Source organism: Balaenoptera physalus, assembly GCF_965194825.1.
Source record: "Balaenoptera physalus genome assembly, chromosome: 19".
Classification (NCBI taxonomy): domain Eukaryota; kingdom Metazoa; phylum Chordata; class Mammalia; order Artiodactyla; family Balaenopteridae; genus Balaenoptera; species Balaenoptera physalus.
In genome coordinates this window covers 6,954,510-6,970,441 of record NC_138900.1, presented here as the reverse complement: position 1 = coordinate 6,970,441, position 15,932 = coordinate 6,954,510, and the positions used below count along the sequence as shown (strand labels likewise).

The window sequence follows — 15,932 nt, the reverse complement described above, 5'->3', positions numbered from 1 at the left end:
TGGTGGCGTGCCGCAGGCCTGGCCGGGCTCTCAGGCGCCCTTTGCTGCTGCAGGTCCAGGCCATAGCCCCGGGGTTCAAGTCCAGCGTGCAGAGCACCTCACTTCTCACGGAATCTGAGCTCCTCTTGGCCTCGGGTCACGTCTTGCTAAAACTCTGGGCTTGCTCTGCAGCTGGCAGCTGCGTGCAGCGAACTGCACTCGGGCCCTGCCAGCCAGGATGCCCTGGCGCCCATCTGGAGCGCCAGCAGCCGCAGCCTGGAGAAGCCGAAACCCCCGTCCACAAGAGGCAGTTGTCCCCAAGGTGGGCTGAGTGTTTAGCTTGAGGCAAAGTTCCCAGCAGTGCCTTCCTGGGAGACCGGGCTGGTGGGCCTGTGCTCCCAGGCCGGCTGGGAGCAAAATGCTGGTCAAGCATGAAGAAAAAGAGCATTTATTGTGGGGTGGGGAGCAGGCGGGGGTTGGGCGTCGGCTCAGCCCTCTGAGAACTGGCGGTACAGCCGCTCGAGCTGCGGCGCCACGTGGAGCCGGAACGGGATCTCCAGGACGGCGGCGAAGCCTTCGGCCAGCGTGGGGGCCTCAAGCTGCTTCCTAGCGGCAGAGGGGGGTGGGTGGAGGTGAGGCCCAACGTACAGGCTCGACCTGGCGTCCCTCCCTGCCCACGGCGCCTACCTGTAGCCGTAAATGACGATGTCGGTCACGGGGATGTGAGAGGAGTCCGTCATGTCCCGGAACTGCGGGGGGCAGAGGTCAGGCTGGCCAGGCCGGGGCGGGGGGACGGGGCATGTGGGGGGGCTGGGGAGGCAGGGGCCGGCTCACCCGGTTGTTGTGGCGTGCCTGCTCCAGGGTGGCGCTGAAGAGGAAGCAGCGGCAGGGGACGCCTGCGTCTCGGGCACACTTGATGTACCTGTGGGGGCCGGGGAAGTGGGGAGCTGGCAAAGGGCCCGGGGCCCACCCTACAGAGGCCTCCCCTGGGACCCCAGTACCTGGCCCGGCTCTGGACGTCCGGGTTCGTGTTGTCAATCACGACCCGTTTCCTTTGCTTCAGAGCCGCCTCGCACATGGTCACGCAGCGCTGCCACGAGCCCAGAGTGTCCTGGGGGACCCAGAAAGAGTAGGTCACAGATGGGGGCCAGGAGACCCAGGGGGACAGCACCAGAGAGGAAGACCCAGAGATACAGGATTAGGGATCCAGGGTAGGGGTGAAAGGCAGAGAGAGGGGGGCAGGGACCTGGAGAGAGGACCTGGGGGCGGGGGGCAGAGCCGGAAAGAAGGACAGATGCTGGGGGAGCAGAGACCTAGAGGACAGCTCTCGGGGGGGGGGGGGGCGGAGGGGAGGGACTCAAGACCAATGGAGGGGCTGCGGATGAGGTCCTACCCTGTTCACGTGGATGTATCCGGCTGACACGAGATGCTCCTGGAGGAAGGTGGACTTCCCAGCTGTGAAGGGCGCAGCATTAGTGGGGGCCTGAGAAGTCAGAGCAGGGCTGGGGCTTCTGGGGGGCAGGAGTCTCACCCCCAGGAAATCCCACGGCGACAACCACCTCGGGGTCTGAGCTTAAGAGGGAGCTGGACTCAGGGAGGCAGAGAGGCCCAGAGCAGGAGACGGTCCTCTGGGAGGGGCAGACATGATGAGCGAGACCCCCTTCCCATCCCTGCATGCCCCCCACTCTGCCCCCAGCCCGCCCCTCGGGCCTCACCGGGTCAAAGGCTGGGAGCTCGAAGCGGGCCATGGGCCATTTCAGAAAGAACTCCTCTGGCGTGGCGAAGGGCAGGCCCAGGTTGAGGGCAAACTGGGGGCAAGCGCATACGTCAGACTGGGTAGTGGCTGGGCTCGGGGGGGCAGGGACTGGATAGAGCGGGCCTCACCAGGCGGTCAGCGCAAGAGAAGTCTTTCTTCTTGCGCCCAGGGGCCCAGTTGGCTGGGCGTCCAGCTGCATCTGGAACACATGGGAGGATACAAACCCGTCTCCACCAGGAACCTTGCGGACGTGGGTCCCCAGCCCACCTGCATCAGCCCTGCGGACCCACACATTTCCCCACCCCCAGGCCCTTACCTCCCACAAAGACGCTGTCCCCGATGGAGATGGGCACGCCCTCGTTGGCCTGGGGAGGGACAGGTGATAGACGACAGGCAGTAAGGAACCTATTCACACATCTATCCCCCCCAGAGCACTAACGGGTCCTGCCGGGATGCTCAGCTTGGTCTGTGCCCCACGTGAGGCCTATCTCTAACCTCTCATGCTCCACACCCAATCCATCAGCGAATCCTGTCGGCCCCGCCCTCCGGCCACTTCTCACCCCCTTTGCCGGCACCACCAACTCGATCCTGGCCACCAGCACATCTCTGGAATATTTGGTCACTCCTTCCTGGTCTCCTGGCTTCCACTTTCGCCCGTCTGTTCCCCAAACGGCCGCCAGAGGGCGCAAGTTCCCACTTACCGCGGCTCCGGACGCTCTCCTCCCAATCCTCCCGGTGGCCACCTCGCTGTGGCCCACGAAGCCTGAGAGCCTGACCCCTGCTCTCTGACCTCATACCCCTCACTTTCCCCCTCACCCACTCAGGTACAGCCACACGGGCCTCCTCACTGCCCATGAGCACACCAGGCTCGGTCCCACCTCAGGACCCTTGCTCTTGGCGTTACTCCTACCTGGACCACTCTTCCCTCAGATACACACATGGCTCCCTCCCTCAGCAGCTTTATATCTTTACTCAAGGGCACCTCAGAGAGGCTTTCGCTGAGCTCCGTAGGTAAACCAACACCCTGCCTCATCCTCACTCTGCTATTTTACACATCCGTCAATGCATTTATAGTCTGCACCCTCCCTGATTTGGCAGCAGGCAGGCTTGTCTTGTTCACTAATATTTTCAGCTCAAGAAGCTGTTGAACTTCAGAACAAACGCACACCCAAACGAATGAATGGATCCATGAGTGACTTCTCTCTCCACCACTGTTTTTCACAGTTTGTGAGCACTGGCCTCATATACCAACACTAGGGCATGATAGCAAAGAAACTGAGAAGGCCAGGCCAGGGTAGGGGATGAGAGGAAGGTCATGCACCAGAGACCCAGAGTGGGGAGGCAGGGCAGAGAGCAAGGGGCCACAGAGGGAAAAGGAGAGCCATTGGGAGTCCGAAGCTCACCTGCTCCTGCAGGTGGTCCCACATGCCGATCACCGGCTTCCGGTACAAGCCTGCGTGCGTGGCCACCAGGACCTGTGGGTGGGGCAGAGGTTAGACACCATCCTTGGCTCCTCCTCCAGCACCCAGAGTCCTTCAAGGGCACATGGGTCCCAAGGATGCTACCCTGACCCTCACCAATCCAAGGAGAGCGCCCGGTGCCCTGGAACTTGCTACTTACAATGGGTTTGTCAGCATAACCCCACCCGGGGCCCACACCCCACTCACCCAGGGTCTCTGTTCCCCCCACCTCTCCAACTTGCTCACCATGTCATACCTTCTCCCTGGGTCTCTGTTCCCTCTGTCCCATCTCGCTGTCTCTGTTCCCCTCTCTCTGGGTCCCTGTCCCCCCCCCCACCCCTGTCTCAGAGTCTCTGTCCCTCCACATAGCCCTTCAGCCTCCCTTACAGCCATACCTGAAAGGGGACCCCCAGCTTCTCCACCACAGCCTCCACCTTGGCCTTGAACTCCTCCGCTGGCAGCTTCCCGCGCCCAATGCCCATCTGGTTGGTGAAGATCACCAGCTGGGAAGCGGACGGGTGTCAGCCGGCGCCCTCCTCATCAGGCCCGGACCTGCCCTGTGAACCCGCCACCACGCGCACACGCGTGCACACACACCTTGTAACCTTCGGCGGCCAGTTCCCAGAGCTTCTGTGTAATCTCTCGGTACAAGATCCTAGGGCGGGTGTGGAAGAGCAACGTGACGTGGAGCCCGGAGTGCACCTCACCCACCCCCTCCTCCTGTCTCTTATCACCTCCAGTCACTGGGGCCAGTGGGAAAGACCTTCCCAGAACGTGTGGTGATGAGGGTCCCATCCAGATCAAAACCGGCCACCTGGTGTTACCCAGAAAAGAGGAAGAACAGCACTGTTACACCTCTGATCCCCCTCACTCACAGGCTGGTTCACATCAACCCTGCAAGCTGGGGACTATTACCACCCACCCCTTACAGATGGAGAAACTGAGTCACAGCGGGCCTACACATCTTATGTAAGGACAAGGCACAGCAAAGATGCATCTCGGACACTGAGTTCAGAGAGTGAAATCTTCACTCTACTACCTCCTATTCCTCCTGAGCCCCTCAGCATTCCAATCTTTAAAATGGATTTCAGGGCTTCCCTGGTGGCGCAGTGGTTGAGAATCTGCCTGCCAATGCAGGGGACACGGGTTCGAGCCCTGGTCTGGGAAGATCCCACGTGCCGCGGAGCAGCTGGGCCCGTGAGCCACAATTACTGAGCCTGCGCGTCTGGAGCCTGTGCTCCGCAACAAGAGAGGCCAGGATAGTGAGAGGCCCGCGCACCGCGATGAAGAGTGGCCCCCGCTTGCCGCAACTAGAGAAAGCCCTAGCACAGAAACGAAGACCCAACACAGCCATAAATAAATAAATAAACAAATAGTTAAAAAAAAAAAAAAAAAGGCAAGCCTTCCTCTTTAAAATAAATAAATAAATAAAATGGGTTTCATATCCGACCCAGTCTCTTCCCCTGGCCTTTTTCACCTCGGAGGGCTAATAGCCATAAAAATCCAAACAGGAGCTAAGTTTTGTTTGGGTGTTAACTGCATATAAGGGGCTGTGTTCCCTCAGTCCCCAGCTTGGGCCTCACCTTGCCCCGGGGCTTCACACCAGGTGCCGTGAACACTAGCAGCTTCTGGAAGCTCTCCCAGCCAGGGGATGACTTCCTTATCCGCTTTTTCTGCTGTTCATCCTCCTCCTCCTCCTCCTCCTCCTCCTCCTCCTCCTCCTCCGGGGCCACAGGAGGGGTGCCTGGTGGAGTGTCTGGCTGGGATTCTGGCGTGCGAGCCTCTTCCCAGCGCAGGGTCAGCGGGTGGAGGCCATTGACCAAATACAGCGTGTCCCCCACCCCCAGAGAACCCTCCAACCCTGTTCTCAGCTCCTGAGTCCCGGCAGTTGAGGGGTTAACTCCCAGCTGTAGAGAGAGAGGGAGGACTCAAACTGGCTCCACCCCCAGCGGCAACCTCCTCCAATCAAATAACCCGGGAAAGGACTCGCCTTTCTCCACCAGCCAATCAGATCCTTAAGTCCCGCCTCTTCACCTTGTACCACCAATCAGGGCTCTGGGAAGGTTATAAGCATCCAGCCTTACCCAATTTAAACGGGGATGGATGTTTACCACATTGAAACAGGCACAACACCTGTTCCCCTCCCAGAATCAGATTTTCCCAATTGGGCCTGTTCCCCGCTGGGTGGCGATTCTCCACACCCCCCACCGCCACTCCACCCCCAGGCCCCTTGCTAACGAACTGGTACCTGTTTCACTGCCACCGTCCGAGTCTCAGGGTCAGCGACCAGCTCCACTGAGGATTGAGGGGGTGGAGTCAGGATTTGAATCCTTGTGTGACTGCTTCCCTCCTTACTGGGGAGCATGGCCAACTTCAGACCACAGTATGGGGCTACAGCACCCATCCGGCAGGAGGAAGCAGTTTATTTCTAAGTAGAATTGGCTCACTCCTTGACATGCAGTACCCAGATAAAGGCCTTAACGATTGCCTGTGTCACTGGTCCTCGCCTAGGGGCAGGGCAGGTATTTTTCCGTATAGAATTGGCTTCTCCTTGACAACGCAGACCTTGGCAAGATGCAGGTTCTGGGCTTGGCCCGCTACCACCCATCTCTGCTTAGCAATATGCACTTTTCTCCATAGGATCGTCTCTCTCCTTGACAAGGGTCGTGGCCTGATTCAAGCCTTCCCGGTGGCCTGTGAGTATCGTCTTCCCAGTGACAAAGTGTCTCGGGATTGACTCCATCCGCTCCCGCCCAAGGTGTCTGGCTAGTTCCAGGTCAGGCACAACCTTTTTCTTCCTGTGCTCCCCACATGCCACCTACCAACTTCAGGACTGGCTGCACCACGCAATTCCTGGACTATCTTTCCCATTGATTGTGTTCCCGCTCCTGAAGCGGACCACACCCCCTCCAGCTCAGGCTCCTCCCTGCCCACCTTGGTTTCTGGAGCACTTCCGGTCGGTAACCTGCGTCAAGGGTCCCCGGCCCAGCACCAGGGCTTGCCCACCCAAGGGCAGGAAGATGGGAGGCGCTCCCCCAGGGGGGCTCTCCAGCCACAGGCGGCCCTGGGCCTCCACCTTGGCCATCCTGGGAGCCGGCCTAAAGGAAAGTAGGTAAATAGGTTTGAGCGGCAGCCCTCAGTTGCTAAAGGAAGTCCCGCCTCCTCTCACCCTCTACACCAGGAATTCCCTTCATCCGCTAAAGGCTCCGGAAATCCCACCCACTCGCCGGCCTGGGGCTCGCGCCGTTTCCCAGGCGACGACGCCCCACTCCTTCCCTCCGGGACCCCGGACTCCAACTTCCCACGGCAAAGGCTGAGAAACTCTAGTGCTCTCGCCTCGGCCCCACACTCACCCTTGCCCGCCGCTTGGCTCACTCGCCGCTTCCGACCAGGGAGGGCCTACCGGAGGCGCTCTGCTCGCAACTCGGCCGGCGGCTGCCTCTGTTTCTCCGCGGACGGAAATGACTCGTCCTACCAAAGTGGGCGGGGCATTGGCTCCGCCTGGCCATAAGCCCCGCCCCTTCCCAGACACAGTGCCCCTAAGGTCCCTCCTCTGCTCTGACCTTCATCTCTCCTGATGCAGTATGAGACGCAGGCCAGTAGGGGGGGGGGTAGATTCCCTGTTCACACATTTTTTCCTCTTTCCACGTTGAACTCTAATTTTCATTCCCTTTGCCGGAGACAGTTATAGCGGGAGGAAATTCTCGTTACGATTATTGTCAGTCGAAGAAACCCCGCCCCGACAGCAACCCTACCCTGGATGCTGCAGTTTTCTCATCTACAGTGTGGGGATAATCGTTTCCACTTTGTGGGGTTACTAGGAAGATTAAATGAGTTAGTACATGTAAATAACTTATAAAAGTGTCTAGGTGATAGTTTGCCCTACGTTTTGTCTGTTGTTAGCATCCCATCGGTGGTGGTCTGATGGGACATGGGGATTCCGCGTCTACATCTTCGGACCAGGCGCCACTTGTTCTCTAACCTCCAGCTGTCTTACGTTAGTCAGAAAACTCCCGGCCTCAGCTGGAGGTTCCTGGCTTTCCTGGGCACTATGTGGGCTCAGGAGACTGACTCATTAAACTATTCCGATCCCAACACTCAAAGCCCTGAAGATTGGGACTCCACGATCATACAGGAATGGAATCCTTCCTCCCACCCCGTGAATCTCTCTTTCCTTGTCCGTAAAATGGGGACGAGTCCCATTCCCAGCGTTGCACTGAGAAGCAATGAGACGCTGCTAATTTGGCTCCAGAAAATGTTAAATGAATACCCACAACACACCTCATACTCATTTGTCAGAGGTAAAGCTCTTTAATCTCAGAGCGCCCCTCCCAACTCCCGATCCCGACCCTCCACTCTCTCCCCCACACCAGGGCCGGAGAGTGAGGCCCCCTGCCCCCCACCTTGGGTGGACGAGGGCCCTTTAAGGCACCTGTGGGGGTGGGGGGAGAGGGGCGGGAGCTGGTAACGTCCTGGATGCAAGGACGGGTTTGATTGGCAGGCTGTTGTGGGATGGAACCAATGAGAGGGTGTCAGACGCAGGAACAGGATCGGGCCATCCCTGAGGGGGCCAGAGGGACAATTGTCTGGACTTCGGCAAAAGACGACCCCAGCCCCAGTAGTGTAAAGAACGTAAATTTAAGGCCACAGGCCAATCCTGGGCACAGGAAGAGGGTTGGCCACGCCCCCAGAAGTGGAGCCAATCAGGTGGGGGAACTCAGGAAGGGTGATGGCTCTCTCGGGAGATTGGTCAAGCCCTTTACAGTGTTCGAGCCAATCAAGTGAAGGAGCTGCCCGTTCACTGTGCTGAAGTCGAGGGCCACTACCCAATCCTGGAGCTTGACTGTGCTCTTTCAGGAATGGAGCCAATGCCGTGCGAGCAAAGCCCTTGTTGCTAGGCGGAAAACGACGGAGTTGGCCAACTAGCCACGCCCCGATCGGGGAGCGAGACAATCCCTTAATAGAAAGAATCTGTCGCTGAGCAGAGAGAAAACAGACCCAATCGGGAAACTGGACAGGCCTCGCTCATCCGCGCGGGAGCGGTCGTGGGCTGGAAGGGCGGCGGGGGTTGGCAGGGGCTGGTCAATCCTGGTGGCCCGGGAGGCCGGTCCCGGATCTGACTCGGATTGGCGGGCCCCGGGGGCGGGGCAGGGGTGTAGTGTGGGGGTGGGGCGGACGCCGGGCCGGGAAGCTCCCTGGGCCTCAGTATTTCCGCTTCAGCTTCTGGAAGTCGCTGGTGTTGAGCCGTGGCCGCGGCAGGTCCCCGAAGACCTGAGTGTCCTCGGCCTCCCGCAACACCAGCGCGCGCATGCTCGCCGCGATACGGTCCAGGTCCGGCGAGGAGGGCTGCGGGAACGGCGACACGGACGGGGTCAGAGCCTACACCCTGGGCTCCAGGTCCCCTCCTAGCACTTTTGCCCCTGCGATGCCTACGGCCAGGAAGGCCCTTCACCCTGTCCTGCTCCATTTAGGGCTCTGCCACCCAACTCAAAACACCACCTCCTCCAAGAGCCTTCCTGCTCCTCTCCTCCCCCCATTCTCGGCCTCCTATGTGCACACACAGAGGCCTGTCTCACCGCCGTCCTTCCACATAGTGGAAGTGCTGCCTGTCTGCTGACCATCACAGCTGTGTGCACCCAGAGGGTCTCACATCTAAGGATCCGGGTTCGGGATTCAGTCAGGTTCTACTCAGGCTTCTGCCACCCACTAGCTGTCAACAGGGATTTTACCTCCCTAGGTTTCAGTCTCCCCTTCGAAAAACGGGGCTGATAACAGGGTCTGAGATAATCAGCATAGTGATTGCTAAAGAAGGGTGAACGACCATGTCACCAGCGCCGTAGAGAAAGGAGCCCTCTCCCTGTCAGTCTCCATTGGGGAGGGGTCCTGTCATTCTGCCTGCAGCCCCAGCACCTAGTACTACCTCCCTTAGGGCCCCTGTCACCCTGAGCTGGGCCTGACGTCCAGCGGAATGGGAGAGGCCACGAACAGAAGCTGGACCCGGGCCCTCTCGGAGGCCAGCCCAGGACCCAGCACTCAGGCCTCAAAGGTTCAGTTAATTAACTGTGTTTCCACCAATGACAAACAAGGACAGCAGCAGCTGATGGGCCCTGCTAGTCTGTAAATGAGGACACTGAGAGGTGTCACAGGGAGGGGGAACCATGGGATGCAAGGCCTCCTCCCTGCAAGTCCATAGCTCTTTTCCAAAAGTAAGCTAGGTTCCAATCCCAGCGCTGCCCCTTACGGGCTGAGTCTCAGGAAGTCATGTGTATTCTCAGTGCCTCAGTTTCCCCTCTGCTTCAGGGAGCTTTAGTGATGGGAGATAAGGACGCACCCAGGCCAGCCCAGGAACTCCATGTGTAGGACAGTGTGGGAGGGAGGAACAGAGGACAAGGGAGGTGGCACAAATTCCAGGAGGGGCCAGGAATATGTGGGGTGGGGGTGGAAGGTGATCTGACCCCTCTGGGCCTCAGTTTCCCCATCCAGAGGGGATACTAAAATACTTGTGCCCTGTGCAGACCACGTATTCTATAAGTGGAGCTGTTCCTGGAAAGGAGAGGCTGCTTTCTCTACAAGGCACTGGGGCACATTACGAGGCTGCGATAGTTAAAACTGCAGGGCTCTAGCCCAAGAGCCAGCCTTATGAGTAGGAGGGGAGGATCAATCCTGAGAAACGTGGCATCCACGTCCGAGGGCTTCCTGGAGGAGACAGCTCTGAGCCCTTCCTGACATCCTCCTCCCCACCTCCCATTTGCCCCTCACCGGCCCGTTCTCCTCATCGGATGACCGAGCTTCTGTCCTCTTCTCCTTGAAGGCCCAGACGGGCACGGACACGGGCAGGGACTTGGCGTACTGCTGTGTGGGCAGGGCTGAGGCCGGGGGCACTGAGTAGGCTGGGGGCCCAGCGGGGGTCTCCTCGCTCAGGCTGCCATCTGGGAGAGAAGGTGGACTTCAGCCTCTGTCCCTGCCTTCCTCCCAGCTCCCCACCCCCCTCTCCAGGGATGGGGACAGCCTGTGACACTCACCATCCGTGCTCTCAGGGTCTGACTCGCAGAAGGGGGGCAGGTCCTGGAGCGTGGTATCCTCGTCCATCACAAAGAGTCCTGTGGATGGCATTAGAGGCCCAGGCCAGTTGAGTCCCGCTGGACTCCATGCGCTCTAGACTCCAGCCACTGCCACCGCCTCCCCGTTCCCTGCACTGGCCAGGCCCTTGCAAGCCTCGGGGCTTCTGGAATAATTATTCCCTCTTCCACGAACACCTTTCCCCTGGTTATCTGACTGGCCTTCGGCAGAAATAAATCCAGTTTCTCTCTATGTGGTACATCCCCAGGTGAAAGCAACTGGCTGGACGAACATGAAGTCTGTAAGATCTGTTTGGGATGAACTGACTCAAAATACAGGCTGAGAGAAATATGAGATGATTATGATCCCTGTTTGACAAATGGGGACCTGGAGGCACAGAGAGATTCACTCACTTGCCCTTAGTCCCACATCTAATAAGTGGTGTCACCAGGATTTGAACCCAGGCCACCTGGCTCCAGAGTCTGTGCCCTTAACTCTATGCGGGTTTCTCCAGCAACAGTGAGGAAGTCAGCCATTGGTAGTAGCAGTAACAAATGAGTAACTACTTACTGGATCCCCCACCCACCCACTGCCGGAGAACTCCTACTCACTCTTCAAAGCCCTAATGTTACAGTGCAGTCTCTGGGAAGCATCCAACCTCCACGTTTCCCCCAATGCAGCTAGTTGCTTCTTCAGCTGTTGCTTGTATCCCTGACTCCTCTTTAACTCCTGTCTTTGCTCTCACAGGCATTAGGCACCCCAGATTTGGAAACAAGTTCTGTTCTACTCATGCACCCGGCTCAGGAGGCTCCCTCCCCCGCCATGGCCTCCACAGGGCACTGCTTCATGTCAGGACTCCAATTCCTTGGCCAGACCCAGAGTCCCTAGAGAAAAGACCCCAAGTTGGCTTTCTCTGTGCCCAGCATCTCCCAGCACAGAGCTGGCCCCCGGACGTGTTGGAAGGAAACTGAAGTTCAGAGAAGAGAAATGATTCGCTCAAGGTCACAGAGTGAGTCACAGGCAAGCCTGCAGCTTCCATGAACATTAGGGCTCAGAGACAAGCAAGCTGTACCCCTCCAGAAAAACCCACTGAGGAGGCAACTTACCAAGAACCACCCCGGCCCCTGCCCCTGCCCTTCTCACCTCCATTATCGCTGACGCCCAGCCGCTCCCCAGAGGTCTCTGTCTCCGTTGGCTCGTCCTCGTCCTCCTCATCTTCCTCCCTGGCTAGGGTAGGCCGGGGTGGGCTCCGTGCAGGGCTGGGCGGCTGCGGTGCTGGTGGGGGCACGGGGGGCCGGGCGGCGGCGGCAGCCCGGTGGGCCAGGGCGATGTCGTGGAGGCAGCGGCGGGCAGCCTCGGCCAGGGCCCCTCGACCGTGGGCTGCATAGGCGCAGGGGCCCGGGCGAGGGGGCGGGGGGGGCGCAGCCGTCAGCAGCACCAGCTCCGTGCCCGTCCGGGCCCGGAAGCGCTCGGCAGCCCCCACCACCGCCTCCCACAGCTCCTCGGGGCGCCCCGACGCCATCCGCGCCCTGCGGGGCAGAGCACGACACAGTGGGCTGAGGCTTCGCTGACTTCGCCGTCCACACCCAGCCCCGTGTGTCCACCAGCCCCTGGACTCCACCCCCATCCCTCCTCTCCACCTGATCCCAGCAGAGCTCCGCATCTTTCCCCCGGCCCCCTACTCCCCCAGGGCTCCTCCCCGTCCAGCCCTCCAGGCCCTGTCCTCAGCCCCCAGCCCCATCCCTCGTCCCCACAGCCCCGCTCTCTCCTCTTGGCCCTGCCCTGTCCAATACGGGAGCCATCAGCTACATGTGACTAGGGAGCACTTAAGATGTAACTGATCCAAAGTGAGAGGTGCCACGAGTGTGAAATCCACACGGGGTTTTCAAGACTTAGCACAAAAAGGTAGGATGTAAGATATCTCATGAGCAATCTGAAGTTGATTAAATGTTGAAATGATCACATTTATTTATGCTGGCTAAATAAAATATAGGGTGAAAGTGAATTTCATCTGTTTTCTTTCCACTTTTTTAATGTGGCTCAAACAAGATTTGAAATTATACAGGTGGCTCAGATCATATTTCTGATGGACGGTGCTGCCCTGGACCATCGCCCCAGCCTCCAGTCCAGCTGGCACACAGCCCCCCAGGGGGTCCTTCTACCCCTGGAGCTGCCTCTGCTCCTCCCCCGCATCCCCAGGACAAGGTCACAGCCCCTTAGCCCGACACTGGAGGGCCTGCCCCCGGCCTCACATCCTTACACGCTCCTTCAGTCAAGGTGGACCCCCTCTACCTGGACCACTTGTCGTCCATGTACTTGTCACTCCTGCACTCACCCCTAGCTCAGGTTGGCCCCTCCCCACCTGTGGGCTCCCACAATGTCTGAGTGACCCCCGTTCTAGCACATATCCCTCTGGGAGCACTGCCTAGATCCACATCCATTTCCCCAGCCAGTGTGGGCGTCCCCTGTCAGATTCATCTCTGAGACACCAGCCTTGCCCAGCACATGCCAGGTCTCAGAGAGCGGGGGTTGAGCAGAAAATGGGGTGCTGGCTGTCCTCTGCCCACAAAGCTCTTGCACTTCCTACAAGACTGTCCGGCAGGTCCTCTGGAAGTCTTCCCTGACCCGCAGGATGGATCAGATGCCTTCCCTAGACCCACAATGCCCTGGGCTACCTCCACTATAGCTCATGTCACACGAGCTTGTGACAGCTGTACCTCTGGCTGCCTCCTCCATCAGAGTATGAGCAACCCGAGGTCAGTGATCCGTGGCCCCAGGACAGGTCTGCCCTAAGCAGATAATCGGCTTGGATGCATCTCCTTACAAGGTGAGAAGAACAAGGGACAAGGGGCCTGGCTTCCTGCCCTGACTGCTGTGTGACCTTGCACCACTGAATGGCCTTCTCTGTGCCTGTCTTCTCCCTGTAAACCAGTGGTTGAGCTAGGCCTGCTGGGCCGCTGAGGAGCCTCCGCAGAGAGGCAGCAAGCTCCCCGTCACTGGAGGGATTCAAGCAGGGCTGTGATCTAGCCCTCCAGGGCTGTAGAAGTTTGATTTCAATTCGCAGGCCCTTTGTGACTCAAGATCATAGAAGCCAGTGTTTGCTGAGCACCTACTCTGTGCAGGAACTCTGTACCTGTCATCTCCCCTCCTACCTGACCCACAAAGGTGGGAGCTGTTACCTTACATATGAGGCAGCTGAAGCTCACTGAGTACAAAGCCCTTGCAGTGAGGCACAACCAGTACCAGTCCTGACAGACCCTGAAGCAAGTTTATACCACACCTCCCACAGGCTATGCAGGGACCCGAGTGTGTCATCAACAATCTCATTCCACCCTCCCACCAGCCCTATGAGGGAGGAGCTATGATCACCCCACTTTACAGTTGCAAACGGAGGCCCGGGGAGATTCAATATCTTGCCTGGGGTCATTCAGCTAGAGAGATGGACGGCTGGGACCTGGATCTGGCAACCTGTTCTTAATCCCAAATGCCATCCTGCCTACCTTATGAGGAAAGATTTATGATCTCCTAGTCCAGATGGGAAAAGTGAGGCTCAGAGAGCTTAAGGCACTGGTCAGAAGGCACACAGCTAGAAAGGGCAGAAGTGGGGTGAAACTGCTGTCTGCCTGACTCCAAAACCCAACAGAACTGGGAGCTGCACAGGGTCTCACAGCCACTCCTTGGGTCATCCCCATCTGATGGAGGAAACTGAGGCTCAGGGCAGGGAAATGACTGGTCCAATGTCACAAAGCCTTGTAGTGCTAGGCCAGGGGGCTCTCACTCCCTTGGGACACCAAGATTCAACTCCTCTCTTAGACGACATCTCTAAGAGCAGATCAAACTCCTATAGCTTAGAATAGCTGAAAAGAGTGAAGTGGGAGTGAGTGGGTCATGAGGGTCCCACACACCTCAAAGAGGAGAAGGGTGATTCACTCAGACCTCTCTGCCTAGGCTTGGGAGCTCTCTGGCGTCGGTTACCCAACAGGAGAGTAGCCAAGCCAAGTACCCCACAGGAGAGTCTCCCACCCCTTCAGCTTCCGGAGGAAGTCCTGTATCTTCCAAGGAGCTTAGAGATGGAAGATCCCCCCTCCCCCCAAATGGAGGTGTTCAAGATTAGGGAGAGAGGGAGGTAAGACCTGTCCTCCACAGGAGGAGGAAGGGACAGGTAAGGTGACTGGCCTTTTAGGGTGAGGTGAGGAGATGAAGTGAGGAAAGTGACTCCAGGAAGAGACGAGGAAAGAGGAAAAGCCCCCCAAGGAATGAGGGATGCTAGCGAAGTCCCCTCCAACCACCTGTCAAACTGAAAGTAAACCCCTCCCCCGCCCCAAGGTGGGAGGAACTCGAGGATGCACCCAGTGGCCGGGGGCAGGTTAATGTCTGGGGTCTTTCTCTACCGCTCAGAGTCCCCACTTCGCCCGGGGGTCCAGGGAAAGACCCACTTCTCTAGGAAGAAAACAGGAAAGCCCGCCCAGGTGGGGGCCAGGACCGGAAGTCCCTCCTTTGGACGGGTGAGGGGCGCCCCGAGGCCCCACCGAGTAACCCCCCGACCCTGTGGACATGGTCCACGGCCAAAGTAAAGATCCTAGTGGGTCTAGAGACCGGAGGATAAGGCTGTCTAAGCGTTGCCTCGGGTCAGACACGACGGTTCCCGCGGGCGACACCTTTCCAGCGCTCAGCGTAGGGTCACTGGGCGATTTCTGCCCTCTGATCTACGCTGGCTATACCCCTCCCGCGAGCGGCTCGCCCTCCCAGCGCCCCTCTCCTCCGGACTGCCAAATTCTCCCCACACCGCGGTTCACAACGCCGCCTCCACTCACGTGCCCGTAGCCAGCATGGCCGGCCCGGCACCGTCGCCGCCCTCAAAAGACATGGCGGCGCCTTGCGTCACTTCCGCGTGGTTGGCCCACCTCCAATCTGCACACTCCGCCTCCCTTATCCCGGCCGCCCGAGACCAACATGGCGGCCACGGGGGCTTCGCCGGATCACAGTGGGGCGATAGCGACGGCAGGGTGCCCATAAGAAAGATGGTGAAAGAAAAGCTTCAGCTTGCTCGGAAACATTTCCCCAATAAATACGGGGAAAATGCGCACGCACACTCAGGACCACAGTATACTAATGCAAGCGACCTAACGTCCCTCCCCCATAATAACCTCTTCCACAGAACTGGTGGAAAGCAGGGCCCGTTAATGACATGGCAACCAGCCTGGCATCATTTGCCCATAATGTATATATGGGCTCTCTCTCCAGCCTATCCCCCTCAGCACCAAGGCTGGCAAAGATCCAACATGGCATCCTTTCTTGCTTCGGTTTGCCCAGCTTCAATATGGCGGCTCAGAACGCTTTCTCTTGTCGGTGACTCAGGAATTCGTCTGGGACCGCTTCGTCCCCGGGGATACTGACGGCTTCATCCCGTTAGCCCGAGTCCTTCGGGGCCTCGTGGGATGTACAGCTCCTCTCACCTTTTTCTTTAACTGTTTCTCTCTTCCAGGACCTTGCTTTCGCGCCCCGCAGAGAGATGGGACTGCCCCGCATTAACATGGCCGCAGCTGACCGGCCTTGTCCGTGCCCTCGAGCAAAATGGCATCTCTTTGGCTTCGATGCCAGTACACAATATGGAGAAAGGAGTAGGCCTTTCGGAGCCAGTTTGAGCGAGGGGGTGGAGCTCTTGGACCCGCCCCCTT

General features: G+C 58.6%; 2 protein-coding genes across 4 annotated transcripts; both read right to left on the bottom strand.

Moving 5' to 3' along the window:
* Positions 1-411: 411 nt before the first annotated feature.
* On the bottom strand, positions 412-7,264 carry PNKP (polynucleotide kinase 3'-phosphatase). Its single transcript, XM_082435941.1, has 17 exons — positions 6,549-7,264; positions 6,130-6,293; positions 5,444-5,490; positions 4,779-5,102; positions 3,930-4,009; positions 3,793-3,850; positions 3,591-3,698; positions 3,139-3,210; positions 2,052-2,100; positions 1,864-1,934; positions 1,695-1,787; positions 1,511-1,607; positions 1,373-1,434; positions 981-1,090; positions 814-901; positions 667-728; positions 412-585 (listed from the first exon to the last, which is right to left on the bottom strand). The coding sequence occupies exons 2-17, from the start codon at positions 6,278-6,280 to the stop codon at positions 468-470; spliced, it is 1,590 nt and encodes a 529-aa protein (XP_082292067.1). The 5' UTR covers positions 6,281-6,293; positions 6,549-7,264; the 3' UTR covers positions 412-467.
* Positions 7,265-7,482: 218 nt separating this feature from the next.
* Positions 7,483-15,863, bottom strand: AKT1S1 (AKT1 substrate 1). Of its 3 annotated transcripts, none has more exons than XM_082435985.1 (5): positions 15,711-15,863; positions 11,398-11,783; positions 10,218-10,295; positions 9,955-10,124; positions 7,483-8,541 (listed from the first exon to the last, which is right to left on the bottom strand). In XM_082435985.1, exons 2-5 carry the CDS (start codon positions 11,774-11,776, stop codon positions 8,398-8,400), a joined length of 771 nt encoding a protein of 256 aa, XP_082292111.1. In that variant the 5' UTR covers positions 11,777-11,783; positions 15,711-15,863; the 3' UTR covers positions 7,483-8,397. The 3 variants fall into 3 exon arrangements, with proteins under 3 accessions (XP_082292111.1, XP_082292110.1, XP_082292112.1); XM_082435984.1 differs by lacking the exon at positions 15,711-15,863 and adding an exon at positions 15,069-15,171; XM_082435986.1 differs by lacking the exon at positions 11,398-11,783 and having other exon boundaries at positions 15,711-15,804.
* Between the last annotated feature and the right edge of the window lie 69 nt (positions 15,864-15,932).

Coding starts and splice junctions, on each gene's coding strand:
- PNKP (XM_082435941.1), bottom strand. CDS start 6,280: ATGGCCAAGGTGGAGGCCCAGGGCCGCCTGTGGCTGGAGAGCCCCCCT. Junction 3,211..3,590: donor AGCTGGGGGTCCCCTTTCAG/GTATGGCTGTAA, acceptor CCCCACCCACAG/GTCCTGGTGGCCACGCACGC. Junction 586..666: donor ATCGTCATTTACGGCTACAG/GTAGGCGCCGTG, acceptor CTCTGCCGCTAG/GAAGCAGCTTGAGGCCCCCA.
- AKT1S1 (XM_082435984.1), bottom strand. CDS start 15,121: ATGTCTTTTGAGGGCGGCGACGGTGCCGGGCCGGCCATGCTGGCTACG. Junction 10,296..11,397: donor GGGCGTCAGCGATAATGGAG/GTGAGAAGGGCA, acceptor TGCCATCCACAG/GACTCTTTGTGATGGACGAG. Junction 10,125..10,217: donor AGACCCTGAGAGCACGGATG/GTGAGTGTCACA, acceptor CTTCTCTCCCAG/ATGGCAGCCTGAGCGAGGAG.